We start from the raw sequence: 14,926 nt of genomic DNA on the forward strand, positions 1-14,926 counted from the left end.
TAATGAAACATAGCTAATTGAATGACATGGAGATAAAATGCCATTATTTGCAAGTGGTAAGATTGATTACTTTGGTTTTCCAGGTGCAAGATAAAAATCAAATGAACAGTTAAAAAGATAATGAATTCAGTGTTGAGCAGTGGTTCTCTAAGTGTAGTCCCTGAAACTCTCTCAGAGATTTGATAGGGTCGGAGGTACTTTCTTAATAATACTAAGATGACCTGGGTTTTTCATTCATTGCTTTGTGAGTGTACAGTGGAGTTTTCCAGAGGCTATGGGATTCTGAGGCTGAACCAACAGATTTGGTGCAAAACCATACGTTAGAGTATAGCTGTTTTCTATTTAAGCCAGGCATTAAAGAAATTCATAAAATTATTAAACTGCCTCCCTTCTTACTACATGTGTTGTTTCTTTTGGAAAATATAATTATTTTTCATAAAATTACTCATGTTAACATTAATGTGCTTATTATTTTTACTTGAATTAATAAGTAACATTTTAAAAATTAAAAACCCAGAAAAATATAGTAAATATCAATAGTAACATATCATTTAAGAAGCTTTTTGGTGTCTCCAATATTTTTTGAGACTCTAAACTTGTTTTGAGATAAAAATTTTGAAAATTTCTGGGGCAGAAGATAATATACATTTGTATATGTAATAGAAATAATCAATTGTAATTTAAAATGGATAAAGCAAACTATCCGAGAATGACAAAATATATATATGTATATATATATCAATAAATGGAGTTTCATATCATGTTTCTTGGTGAGAAATGATTATTATTTGTTCATTTTCCTTAATTCATGCATGTCACATATTTTCAAACATAGTTAATGTACTGAAACATCCAATATATTTCAGTGGAATTTTGTTATATTAAAACTATGGAAGTAAAAATTACTATAAAATTTGACTAAAAGATTTTAAAGTTTATAAAACAGTAACATGACAATAACAACACGTTTTCAAGGAAAAACAATGAAAGCAAACCTGCCTTGTCAGATAGTAAAGTTGTAAAGGAAGGAAGGCTGGATAAATCAAATAGCCAAAACCAGCTTCACTGTGTGCTGTGCCTATGCGAATAATCGTGTGCATTTATCAAAAGATAAGGGGGATAGTAGAGTCTAATGTTACTCACAATAGAGGACATTAAATGTAAACAGTTCTCATTGGGTCAGTAAAGATACAATGTCATAGTTTAGAGATATTGCCAAGCATTCATAAATTATTGGCGGGTAGTTCTAAATTGAAACAGTCTTCTTGGATAGTCATCCCTTGTATGTTTATTATTATCTTAAATATTTCTTGGAGAGATTTTTATTTTTTTAAAAGTTTTATTTATCTGTACTTTTTATGTTGTAAGTGCTTTAAATATTCATAATTTTAATGTGGCAAAATTTTTTAGCAATCTCTCTCGAGGAAATGTTCAGAAATGAGACAAAATGCAAAAATATGTTCATAACAGCCGGTTTTATAATAAGACAAGTTTTAGAACAACATATACATTTACATACTGGAAATTATTAAGTAAATTGATAATGACACAGAAAAATGCAAATGGAGTAGTATTAAGTAAAAATAGAGAATACATCATTTTATATCTTTCATCAATCCAGTTATGTAAGAAGTTTTTCTAGCTACCAGGTGTAGTGATACATTAATGGTGATTATCTGTGGATTCTGGAATTATGTATAACTTTTACTATCCTTTTTTGCACTTCTATGTTTTCCTACATATTTTCTTACTGTAATTATATATTACTGGTAAAGCAAATAAAAGCAATAGAGTTCTGTTAACTTTACACAAAACTTTTGAAGCTTTAATTTATAGATGAAGAGAAATCAGACAAAATAAGGTGTGGTTTTCTATTTCTTTGCTGGTTACCTGCCCTTTTGCCTAGCCAGCCACTTCCTTGGTACTTCCTAGCCAACCTACTTCCTAGGTACAACCTACTGCCTAGCCAACCACTTCCTTGGTACTTCCATTTTCATAGCATATTTATTGTCCATTCACCAGTCATTTAATCTTAAGTAAAAGGCAAAATATTTATACGGTTTGAAGAGAAACCAGAATATCACTAATCTTAACTAAGACATTTTTCTTCTCTCCTGGTCTTCAAGTTTCTTAACTATTGAATAGCATTTCTACCAATTTTAAAATCTGCAAATTGGTAAAAATTTGTAAAATCTCTTAGCAGAATCGTCTTCACCTATAACCTGTATGTCTGTCTTCTGCACCTTCTCTTTTTTTTTTTTTTCTGTGCTGCTGTATCTCCTCCACCCCTCCCAACCTCTGATGATTTAAAAAGGGGGTTTAAAACGTCATCTGTCTGCGTTTTACTACTACTCAAGGTAGCCTTCAGATCCTAGCAACCCCTGTGTAAGTATTACAGATGGTCATCTACAGATCTCTGGACATCAACATAGGACTTCTAATTTATATATCTATCATCTGTAGAAATTCTAAGAATCTAGACCCACAGAGACTGACTGAAACTTGAAGCTTGATAATGAATGGCCCGTTGCCTTTTGCTTTTTCTTCAGAGACTGTACAGAGTTAACATTTGAAATGAATAGTACTTCAAAAATTCCTTTTTGTTTTTGATGAAGCTATCATATTTATATTGTTGTTTGCAGTGTGAAATTTTAATCTATGACCAACTTGCGTTGCTTACTAGAGAACATTGTTATATTTGTGTTTAGTTTGTTAATTCAAACAAGTTACTAATATATTAATGGATGGTGATAGGAATGCACTTTGGTTTAATATTGCAAGCTTCATGCAGACACATTCACTTGATATCAAATGCAAATTTCTTATGACTTAACTGTTGTTAAATTCTTCAGTATAAATTTTTTCCTGTACAATACATTTTAAATGGAAGACCGAGAGCTTAGAATTGATTCACTTTGTGTAGTTAGTTGTTTCTGGGGTGGAATGCATGCTATTTGATGCCTCCATATGATTCATGTGTACTGATAAATTTCTTTTTAAACTTGCAGCAAATAGTGGCAGCAATAAATGCAGGGATTATACCATTAGGAAACACCTCCAATCAAATCAGTCACTGGGATTTGGGAAGTTCCTTCTTCTTTGCTGGCACTGTTATTACAACCATAGGTAGGAGACAACTTACTTCTTTTTTTTAATTTTGGTATAGTTTATGGCCTGAAATGCAAATGTTTGAAGTTTTTAATAGTTGCTCAAAATGGTGGACTTAAGGTAGAGAACTAGATGCTAGTAAATGGATTTGGAAAAGGATGCTTAAAGGTTGGAACAGAGGCACGATGGAAATGAACCGGTCATTGTTTCAGAATACTGAGTTAACTTTAATACACACATGAAAATGCAAGAGTGCCCCTCAGTCTTTAGGCTAATGGATACTAATGTTGATACCAGATGAAATGAGGGTTTTTGGGGGGCAAGTAGTTTTCAATCTTCTGGAATTTTTAATTCTTCAGTGTGGCAGGAGGGAATCTGAAGCAGCTTTAACACTCATATTTTCTATGAAGTGCTTATTTGCTGTCATGTTTTTCTTTTGAAATTTTAACTCTTCATTTTAGTAGATTGTGCCTGTTGTTATAATGTTCCATTGCAAATGCTTTATAGCTTGTTTTATGTACATGACCTTTTTTTTTTTTTTTTGCCATTAGACAAAATCTATACAAATGAACACTCAAACGTGAGAATAGCAGAAAGAGTGAAAGCTGGAGCCCTGATATTTTGCCTTTTAATCATTGTTTATTATGATGTTGGAAAGGGTCATAAAAGAGGTACATGGTTTGTTTTTTGAGCTTGACCATGTAAATGCTTGGCACTTAGTGGGTAACAGATTGGTCCCAGTTCATGTCCTTGTTCTCCTAGTTGTTCAGAGTCTGAGGACTACGCAGAGAATCTAAATGCAGACCCCTAATGAAAGCCATTCGGTGAGGATTGGGAAGGGTTACAGCCAGCCTGCTCATGGAAGGAACTGGGTTTACGACACAATTTTGAAGAAAAGGAAGGAAATTTACTTACTGCAGTTACAAAGGGATTTCAGCTGTGAGAAAAATACATGTAAAAAAGGAACTTGTTCCTTTCCACATGCAGTTATGATGAGATTTTTCTCTTATGGGACTGACCTCTGATTAGAGAGTAAATTAAGATTCTAAAAATTTCAGTTTTCTTCTTTGATGTTATTGAAACATTATGAAGCATATAAAGTTCCACATCAATATTTTATATCAAAGTCCTGTTTGAGAGAAGCTAGAGCATTTGTAGATGAACTCTTGCTTAACAGTCTTCTTTTTAAATAGGAATCTGTAGGTTTGTGTCGTTATAGGAATCTACTGCAGTGCCTCTTTGCACTGGATCACTTGCCAGTGAAATAAATACCTTAGTGTGTTGACTTTTGCCTTTGTTAAGAGGTCAAAAGACTGTGTTTACTCTTACATTTCCATCGGCTAGGTCAAAAGTTGTGTGGCTGTGAAAATCTGGAAGAATGGCAACCTTGATTTCTAACCATAATAACAGGTTAAATTTGGGGCTTAGACATCTTGGCCATTCCTACTTATGGAAATAACTATTTATTGTGTAAACTACTTAAAGTCTGTAAGAAAAAAAAAAAACCTCACAGACAGAGTGAGAATGGTTTGTTTCTGCCCAATGAAAACTCAGAAGTCCAAGTTATAACTCATCATGACCACCGCTCAATTATGTTGCAAGAGACTCAGTCATTATACAGACTTAATGTTGCATCACAGGTTTATAAACAGCCTCATTCTTTGAATCCCAAAATTCAGTAAGTTTTGCAGACATATACTTCAAGACATGAAAAAGAAAATAAACCATTATTACTAGTCTTAACCCAAATTATAGCCATTAAGCACAGTAGCTGATTATTTAGGTTGTTTAGGTAGCTGTCTGACAGCCCAAATTTCCTACTGTTCTGTCTCAAGCTGTAGTCTTAGGTGAATTAAGTCATTCTGTGTCACCTACATGGGGACCTTTTACTGCATGGTCTTTTATTGCTAGGTCAAAGTCATCTCCTGTGACCTTGTGCTAGATTATGACCCAGGACAAGATAAAAAGTTTGATCTCTTTTATAAGTTTCCATCTGAGAGTCAAATTATTCCATAAAATTATAATTATTAATATTGCCAATGGGAATAATTGGTAAGGTTTGTAGTGTGTTTTGGCAATTGTGTTTCTGTGTGGGTGCAAACTGTTGAAATCTTTACTTAGCATATACTAAATTGATCTTCTGTATATAAAGAGAATTGAAAATGAATCTTGATGAAGAATGGGATGGGAGAGGGAGTGGGAGATGGGTTGGTTGCGGGTGGGAGGGAGGTTATGGGGAGAAAGCCGCTATAATGCAAACGTTGTACTTTGGAAATTTATATTTATTAAATAAAAGTTAAAAAAAATTGTAACCTGTAGTACCAGCTGCATTGCATTAGTTCTTTGAAAATAGGACTTGGCAAGGCTTTGGAAAAAAATATGACATTGGCTTTTATTGGGTACCTAGGATGGACAGTGCTTTATGGAACTAGGTAGGCTGCAGTTGTCCAGAGTTTTTCTATTCAATTTTGTTGGTTTGTTTAAGAAGCAAACATGACCCTTATTGTTCATTGGAAATAATGCTCTAGGGAAATTCATTTATACAAAACAGCATTTTCAAACTTAAGATATACTTTTAGAGAATCTCTTCATATGTCTGTTTACTCTTTCCAAAGTCATATGCTTCCAAATTTTTAAGAATTCTGTTCCACATTCACATAGGCTGAATCCATTCTTGACTATGTTTTTTTCTCTTAAATCTCACTTCCCATCCATTACCCAATCCTTTAAAGTAGATACATGTTTTTAACTACTGCTCACCATTCAAACTATTCTGGTCCAAACCATGTCAGTATTGTCACAGAAACCTGCTCATCTGGGATTTCCAGTTCAGAGTAAAAATTTTGGTTGCTTTGCTGTCTACCTTAATAAGATGCAAGTTCTATGAGTATAGGAGTTTGTATACATTTCTATCTTTTCTGTATCCTCAATGCTTGCCATGCAGTAGGTGCTTAGTAGTTATTTTTGGACTTTATAAACAAATAGGCATTCTAAATGGTGTGAACTGTGGCTTATTGGAAATTTAAAAACACTAAATTAATAATTATAATACTAAATTCTTAGCTTTTTCAACAAATCTCACTACTAACTTATTTTTTAAATTAATTTATTTAACAAATATACACTGTTGCTCTGCTACTGAGAAGATAAAAATGCACATTGTTTAATCTGAGAGCAAAGGGTTCAAATCAACATTTATTGATATTAGTGTTCCTGGTTAGGAGAATTTAATGGAAAGGTATAGGAGTGACACTTTACAGAGATAGTTGGGCAGGTGGGTGAGTGGAGAAGGGGCAGTGTTTGCCACTATTTCCTCTGTAGGCGTTGCCCTGAGACTGGAAAGAGGGTTGGGGATTTGCCATGTGATAAAGGTGGAGAGGAACCGTTTCAGGCATACGAAGCTCATGTGGAGAAGAGTCGTGGTGGGAGACAGTGTGGTCTGGGTGCTATACTTTGTCTAGAATGACTGTCTGCTGTTGAAGTGATTCATCCTCAGGACTGTATAAATCAGTAAGTCAGTGTCAGTAGCTTCTAGTGGCTCAACGTTACGTTACTTCTGCTTCTGCAGAAAGATGAAGGAAGCAAGGACTTGGTCTCTGCTTGCATTCTCATGCAATCCCTAAACAACAGCAAAAATAACTCAGATACTCATATGTTACGTGAACCTAAAAGGACTGTAAAAATGGAGAGAACTGGAAAGAACATGTGGGCCCTAGTTGAGAGGAAGAGCTAAGTAGTGGGGAGATTGGATTTGAATGTGCTTTGAAGAGTATGTTCTGATTTAGACAGATGAGAGGTGAAAAGCCTTCAGTCTTTGGCATGACTAGCAAAGACCCAGAGAGAGAAAGGAACTTGATTTATTTTGGGGGTAGAAAAGTAGGCATTTGAGTAGACCAGAGGAATTATTTAACACAGTAGTGGCAAGTAGTACTGACTGCTTTAAACGGGAAGAATACAATTGGATATAATTTGAGTTTTGAACAAGAGTTTGGACCTACTGTAATAATATAGAACATGGATTTTTGGGAAAAGGGAAGTGACACACATTACAGGATACATCGGTCAGGGAGAAGTTAAGTGGAAATAGATAGCTCAGCCGAGAGAGCAAGTAGGAGGCCATGGCTGGGAGCCACGGAGAGGGGGTGAGAGTGTTGACTGGGGTGATTTGAGTTGTTGTTTGAGGATGAGAGTGAGACAGCTAATTTTATGTAAGAATCAACATGTCTTTCTGATTAATAGAATGAAGACAGAGAAGTCAAAATTTCAGGATGAATAGAATACTTAGGCAGTGGGCTTGCGATTCACAATACTAGTTGATCCTGTTAAGAGAAAACAATAAAACAGTGACCAAAATTTTACGCACTGTGTTATTTTAGGTATTTGTATTTTAGTACTCCCCCCCCTTTTTTATCATTCTTTAATTTAACCAGAGTAGTAATAGGAGATAGATAAGCCCCCTCCTGAAGTTCCCATTGGGATTGAAGAGACAAATGACCAATTAGAACATTAATAAATAAGCTCACGAATGATTGCAATCAGTGCTATAAAAGGAGTTCATGTGCAAGGATAGAGTAGAAATGCAACAGCAAAGTGAGTGGGAGGTGTTCTAAAGAAAGATGATTCAGAAACTCCCAGAAGAGGTGACATTTAAACTGAAACCTGGAGGATGAAAAGAAACCAGTTATGGAAAGAAAAGTGGAAAGATGGGTTCAGGCAGAGGGCACAGCAGTGGCAGAGATCCCGAACGGGGCCGTGTTCAAGGACTACTGATGAGACCATGTCGCTGACCCCAGAGGCCTGCAGGAAGGGTCAGCAGGAGCGATAGAGGGTGGCAAGACAAGTGGGAGCCAGAGCAAGTAGTCCTGGATAGGTCGTGATAACACTCTACATTCAGCCTGAAGCCATTGAGAGATTCAAGCAGAAGAGAGGTATGCTGTGACTGCCGTTTGGAGGGCAAGAGTGGAAGCAGGGAGGCAGATGAGGAGTGTGGTATAATTGAAAAATCTATGTATTCTTTGTCTCTAGTTTCTGGCACAGGGCTTCTAAAGCTCAAAATTTTCTGATTGCTATGATAGCTTTCATTATTCACAAAGAGCCCCTTACAACCATACCTGTATTTATGCTAGTAAGGTGGCTACCAGTGGGTCCCTAGGTACCTTCAGAATGGAAGCCAATAGAGGAGTCAACCATGTGATCAGAGATTCGGAACTTTCAGCACCATCACAGGCCTGCAGGTTGAACAGGGGTTGAAAGGACCTCAGTCACCAATGGCCAGTGAGTTCATCAGTTGTGCCTATGTAATGGATACTTCATAAAATCCTCTAAATGAGGCCGGCGCCGCGGCTCACTAGGCTAATCCTCCGCCTTGTGGCGCCGGCACACCGGGTTCTAGTCCCAGTCGGGGCGCCGGATTCTGTCCCGGTTGCCCCTCTTCCAGGCCAGCTCTCTGCTGTGGCCAGGGAGTGCAGTGGAGGATGGCCCAAGTGCTTGGGCCCTGTACCCCATGGGAGACCAGGATAAGTACCTGGCTCCTGCCATCGGATCAGCGCAGTGCGCCGGCCACAGCGGCCATTGGAGGGTGAACCAACGGCAAAAGGAAGACCTTTCTCTCTGTCTCTCTCTCTCACTGTCCACTCTGCCTGTCAAAAAAGTTTAAAAAAAATCCTCTAAATGAAAGGGCTGGAGAGCTACTCTGGTGCGTATATGCCTAGGAGAGTGTGGACTGTGGAAGCTGCTCTCCCACACACACACACACCCGCAATAAACACTCTATGCTTCTTGTATTTGGCTGCTTTATCCTCCATAATAAGCCAGTATTCATAAATAGATTGCCTGAGTTTTGTCAGTCTGTCTAGGGAATTTCCAAACCTGAGCAGCGTCATGGGAACTCCTGAGTTTGTAGCCGGCCGGGCAGAAGTGTGGGCAGCCTGGCATTCCCTTTGCCGCTGGTGTGTGATACGGGGTGGTTCTGTGGGATGGTGCCCTTAACCTGGAGGGCAGGTGATTTTAAAAAGGTTTACAGATGGCGATAAACCCAGCTCTTAGAATAGTGCCATAGGGAACTTATGGCATTACATTTTAACTTGTTTTTTAAAGCCTATAAGAAATCAGTTAAATTCTGGGAGAGGTCGTTGGCAAAAATAATGTAATGGATGACTGTATTCTACTGTGAGGTCGATTTAAAGATTAGCATAAAATATAAGATGATTTACCTGACGGCACTGCAATTATATTTAATGTAATCATACATTAATACATATAACTGTAATTAATATAATTTAATATAATTAAAATAATAACATTTTCCCCAGTGGAAGCTAAACTGGAATTCCAGGGTCAGGCATGGCCTAAGTTGATCACTGGATCCTCATGATCTCGGAGTGTCAGAATGCACCAAACACGGCCACCACTGCTGTTTCCAGTGACTTTCAGATCCCAAAGAATTCCCTGGGAGTAACATTTCTCCTGTTCACCAAGGACTCTTATTTTCTACCAATTGGATTTAGAGATTGAATTTGATTATGCAGTATCTATGTTTCTTTTTTAAAGGAGATTTTATAGTTTTGTTTCTATATTTTGAGCTAGCGTCAAGAGTTTTTAATAGTTCCAGTTGCTAAAGATGTTATAATGGTTATTACAGATTTACTGCAAGCCTATATTTCTCCAGATTGGCATAAGTGATTAGAAAATGTTTGATTAGAAAAACAAAATCAAAAGAGACAAACCTCGTGAAAACAATTTAGTATTTACAGTAATCTTAACAAACAATTCCATAAAAAAAGCTGTTTTGGAAAGATTATGTTGAAAATTTTGTGGAGCATTATGCTTGTTCTTAGTAGGCAGGCTAATACCTTTCTGTCAGGTGTGGTAGAAAGCCGTGCAAGCTAAAAGGGTGAGGAAGTATTGTGTTTTCTGCACAACTCCATGGCTACGCAGTCCACTGCTGACACTTGGAAATGAATGGACTTGCACTAGTGGTGTAGAATTTGACAGTAAGTGTTTTTACTGTGGGATGATGCCATCGCAGCTGTGCATGCTGGGTGCTAACTTATTAATTTGGTACACTCCTCACTGTGGTATTTCACTTGTTTCTTAGATGTTCTCAGAGAACTGTGTATTGGATTTTGGAAACCCATTTTAAATAACAGAGTTCTTTCAGACAGTTTAAAAGGCAAATTTTTGCAAGATGACTTCCAGCTCTGACTCTATGGTCCCATTGCCTTTTTCTTTATATTAAATTAATAAAGTTTATGATTCTTGCAAAATATATAATTCTGGGATTGTGTAGTCTAACTATAGAAGTTGAAATTAAATTGTTTTGGGTCTTTGACTCTCTATTATTCTTTTTTTTGAAGATTTATTTATTTGAAAGTCAGAGTTACACAGAGAGAGAAGGAGAGTCAGAGAGAAAGAGAGAGGTCTTCCATCCACTGGTTCACTCTCCAGGTGGCCGTAATAGCCGGAGCTGTGCTGATCTGAAGCCAGGAGCCAGGAGCTTATTCTGGGTCTCCCATGTGGGTGCAGGGACCCAAGGACTTGGGCCATCTTTTGATGCTCTCCCAGGCCATAGTAGAGAGCTGGATTGGATGTGGAGCAGCTGGGACTCAAACCAGCATCCATATGGAATGCTAAAGCTTTAGTTGGCTGCTTTACCTACTACACCATAGCGCCAGCCCCTCTCTTACTCTTCATATCCACTTAAATTAGTGAAAATAAAATATATCTCAAGATGGTAACTTAGGCTCCAGCCATTCAAAATCTTCATGTCAGCTTATTTGTTTTCTAAGTTGGAATGTGTTTCTCAGAGAAACTTTCTTATGAATAGTACTTGAGTTTTCAGAGTGCAAGATTATATTTGAGTGGTAATAAAGCTGAGTTACTGAATAAGTAGTACTATATAGAACCCAAAGCAATAGTGAAATAGATTAATCATCTCTCATTGCATACGTTTATATTATATCAGAAAAAAAAAACTTCCAATCAGAGCACCTGGCATTCACCATCTGGTGCCGGATGACAAGAGCTTTGGGCAAATTCTGGAATGATTGTCTCAGGAGGTAGGCAGAATTTTATTTCTTCACAACAGAGAAACACAGAACATCCTAGTGTAGATCTAACAGAAGTTCCAGCAGGAAGGAGTCTGGCCATGTGGTATCCGCATTGTAATCATTCCTGACTTGGATGTATTTGAGTCATGAGTTGCTTATATTCTGAAACTAAATATACTCATATACATTTCTGCATATTTTTGTAAAGTTGGTAATAACATATTTTTAATTTTCTGGAAGCCCATCACTGTCAAATGTTGTGATCTTGAAATTACTCAAAAATTAGAAGCAAGCAATTGTCATGAAGTTCATAGCCTGAATAAGTAGATGATCTTTTCTTTCTTTTTCTCTCCCTTCCTAACCTCTGAAATTCAATGTTATTTGTCCTAGATTATAGATTTTATAGAACATTTTCTGGCTACCAGATCTGCAAGTATTGCTCTGAATATCATTAACACTAGGTGAGATGCTTATCAGAAAAATACTTTTTTGTAAGCATCTCAAGTGTTTCATTTGATAAGAAAGGAATGTAATAACGTTTGTCCAGGCCTGTCTACTTCCAGCTAGTAATTATGCCACATATTTGTTTTCTCCCCAATTCTTTTTTTTTTTTTTTTTTGACAGGCAGAGTGGACAGTGAGAGAGAGAGACAGAGAGAAAGGTCTTCCTTTTGCCGTTGGTTCACCCTCCAATGGCCGCTGTGGCCGGCGCGCTGCGGCCGGCGCGCTGCGGCCGGCGCACCGCGCTGATCCGATGGCAGGAGCCAGGTGCTTTTCCTGGTCTCCCATGGGGTGCAGGGCCCAAGCACCTGGGCCATCCTCCACTGCACTCCCTGGCCACAGCAGAGGGCTGGCCTGGAAGAGGGGCAACCGGGACAGAATCCGGCGCCCCGACCGGGACTAGAACCTGGTGTGCCGGCGCCGCTAGGCGGAGGATTAGCCTAGTGAGCCGCGGCGCCGGCCTCCCCAATTCTTTTTTAAAAAATACTTTTTGGACTTGTGCAGTCTTAATTTTGGAAAATTGTCATTGTCATATGGTACTGTAAATACTGCATGATGTTTACAAAAGAAGTACCTGTGCCAAATGAGCTTTATGTTTAAGTATCGTGGTTTATGTGCATGTAAAATACAATGCAAATGTGACCAGTTCTAACTGGAAAGGAGTTTCATGTAGTCAGCTCTTGGTTCTGATATAGCATTGAGGGAATAGTGATAATAGGAACAATTGAAAGTCATAGGTCATCAAAAAATGCATATTAATGACCAATCTTCAACTTCTTCCCCTCCCAACTTTATTCCTAAAATAACAAATGGCCAAGTTTAGTTGGTGTGTCCTACCTCTCCCTTCTCAGCATAGATTTCCTTTTCTGAACATGCCAACAAAGAGCGAAATTCCCAAAGGCAAACAGCAAGTGAAGAAAAAAATGAAAGAATGGTGTAAAGGAAAAATCCATTTTCTCCCACTGTCCTCCTGCTACTCAACATGGCACTCCCAACAGCAACTGTGTGACGGTTTCTGTCACATACTGACCAGTTCTCCTTGGTCACCAACAGGGACACCTCCTGTTCAATCCAGTTCTGACACCACCCATCTTGAGTTGTCATCAGATCCCACAGGTTGGAGGGTGAGAACTCCGATGCCATGCTCAAGTTTAAGACTCTAAAGATCCTGACCAATTGGCTGTAAACCAACTCCCTCCTCAGGATTGAATGTTGGCTGGAGCAGCTCACAGAACTCAGGGAAATAGTTTATGTACATTTACCAGTTTATCATGGAGAGCATTGCAAAGGATGCCTATGAGCAGCCAGATAAAGAGGTGCATAGGACAGGTTACTCCTATGGGGGACAGGCTGCAGAGCTTCCATGTCCTCTCCAGTTGTGGCACCAGCCTGGCACTCCAGTCTTTATCATCCTGGGAGCTCTCTGAACTCTTCAGTTCAGGGATTTTGATGGAGCCTTCTTCAGGTAGGCATGATTGATTATTAACTCCAGCTCCAGTCCTCTCCTTGGAGAATGGGAGCTGAGGCTGGAAGTTCCAAGCTTTGAACCATGACATGGACTTTCTTGTCATCTGTCCCCATCTAGGAACCCAGGAGTCTTGTCATTAAAATAAAGATACTGCCAAGACTCTATTGCTCAGGAAATGGCAATTAGGAGCCCTGGGCCAGATGATTGATGATGGCAACTGAGAATGACGACCCAAGTATGCATTTCTTAGTGTTAATTGTTATATCATGAGGGGTATGGAATAAGTCAAAATCTGTCTAAGTAGCTACTATCTCAAGAATGTTTTTTTTTAAAAGATTAAAAAAAATTTTTTTGAAAGGCAGAAAGAGAGGGACAGAGAGAAGTAGGGGGAATCTTTCATCTGCTCCCTTGTGGGGAGCAACTCGGACTAGACTAAGTTACTGGAATTAAGACTTATTCTATGCATCTGCTCTCCCACAATATGGCGCTGGGAGAGGAGTAAACAGCTTCTACGCAGCTGCCTCTCGCCAACTTGAGTGATGACCTGCAGGAGCTGATCCTGCTCCTGATTGGAGGAGAGCAGCATACTCGGCATGTGGGTAGCAGAGTTGGGATTGGTGGAAGAGGACTATGAAGGAGGAGAGAGACAACATGCACCAGGAACACCTGAGGAACATCTGAGCAGCCCCCGAGAGAGCCGGCCGGCGGTGTGCCGCTCCCCTGTGGAAGTGGGGAGAGTGGCAGGGGGAGTCGCCCTTCCACGGAGGTGGAAGGACGGCAGCCAACCCGGGAAGAACCAGCAGCAAACCCGGGAAGGGCAGAGCAGACAAAAGAACAGCGCAGGGTCCTGTGTCGTTCCTCCACGAAGAGGGGGAGCGACACTCCCTAAATAAAGCCAGGAGCCAGGAGCCAGGAACTCCATCAGCCAGGAACTCCATCTAGTTGCCCCACGTTGGCGGCACAGGCCCAAGCAGTTGAGCCATCATCTGCTGCCTCCCATGATGTGTTAGCAAGAGGCTGGCTTAGAAGTGGAGGAGTCAGAACTGAACCAGTGCTGTGGTAAGGGACACAGGTGTCCCAAGTAGTGGCTTAACCTGCTACTCCGCAGTGTCCACTCCACAAATGGATGTTTTTAGTAGATCATTTCAGTGGTTCTGCAGGCAACTGATGAAGCTGTGATGAAAAACAGGGAGACTGGGGACCTGACCTCCTCACTAGTACTATGCTACAACTGTCCTGTTCACATTCATCTATTCTGCTTGGAATGAACATGGTTCCCCCTGTATTATTATTAATATTATTATTATTTTAAAGATTATTTATTTGAAAAGCTGAGTTACGGGGGGCAGGTGGAGACATACACAGAGATATCTTCCATCTGCTGGTCACTCTCCAAATGGTTGCAACAACCAGAGCTGGGTCAGACTGAAACCAGGAGCTGGGAGCTTCTTCCAGGTCTCCCACATGGTCAACAGGGACCCAAGCACTTGGGCCTGTTTCTGCTGCTTTTCCCTGGTCATTAGCAAGGAGCTGGATCAGAAGTGGAGCAGCCAGGACATGAACCAGTACTGATATGGGATGCCTACATCAATGGTGACTTAACCCACATTGCCATAATGCTAGCCCTGATTTTTTAAGGAGTGATATAATAGAAGAACCGGCAGTTTCATTTCATAAAAACCTAAGTTCAGGTTTTTGTCTTTGCCACTCTCAGGTTGTCTTCTTTAGAACACCACAGTTCTGTCAGCCTTAATTTTCTCATTTGCCAGGTGGGGCTGATATTTCTCACAATGAGAATTGTT

General features: G+C 39.3%; 1 protein-coding gene across 6 annotated transcripts in view; it reads left to right on the forward strand.

Annotated features, from left to right (window-relative positions):
* Nucleotides 1-14,926, forward strand: part of KCNK2 (potassium two pore domain channel subfamily K member 2) — a 220,850-nt gene that overhangs the window by 112,781 nt on the left and 93,143 nt on the right. For all 6 annotated transcript variants that reach the window (XM_008268429.4, XM_070055316.1, XM_008268431.4 and 3 more), the window contains exon 3: nucleotides 3,009-3,126. In XM_008268429.4, coding sequence (XP_008266651.1) covers nucleotides 3,009-3,126 — 118 coding nt within the window. The remainder of the gene's footprint in view (nucleotides 1-3,008; nucleotides 3,127-14,926) is intronic.

The sequence above is a fragment of the Oryctolagus cuniculus genome, chromosome 13 (genome assembly GCF_964237555.1).
Source record: "Oryctolagus cuniculus chromosome 13, mOryCun1.1, whole genome shotgun sequence".
In the NCBI taxonomy this organism is placed as follows: domain Eukaryota; kingdom Metazoa; phylum Chordata; class Mammalia; order Lagomorpha; family Leporidae; genus Oryctolagus; species Oryctolagus cuniculus.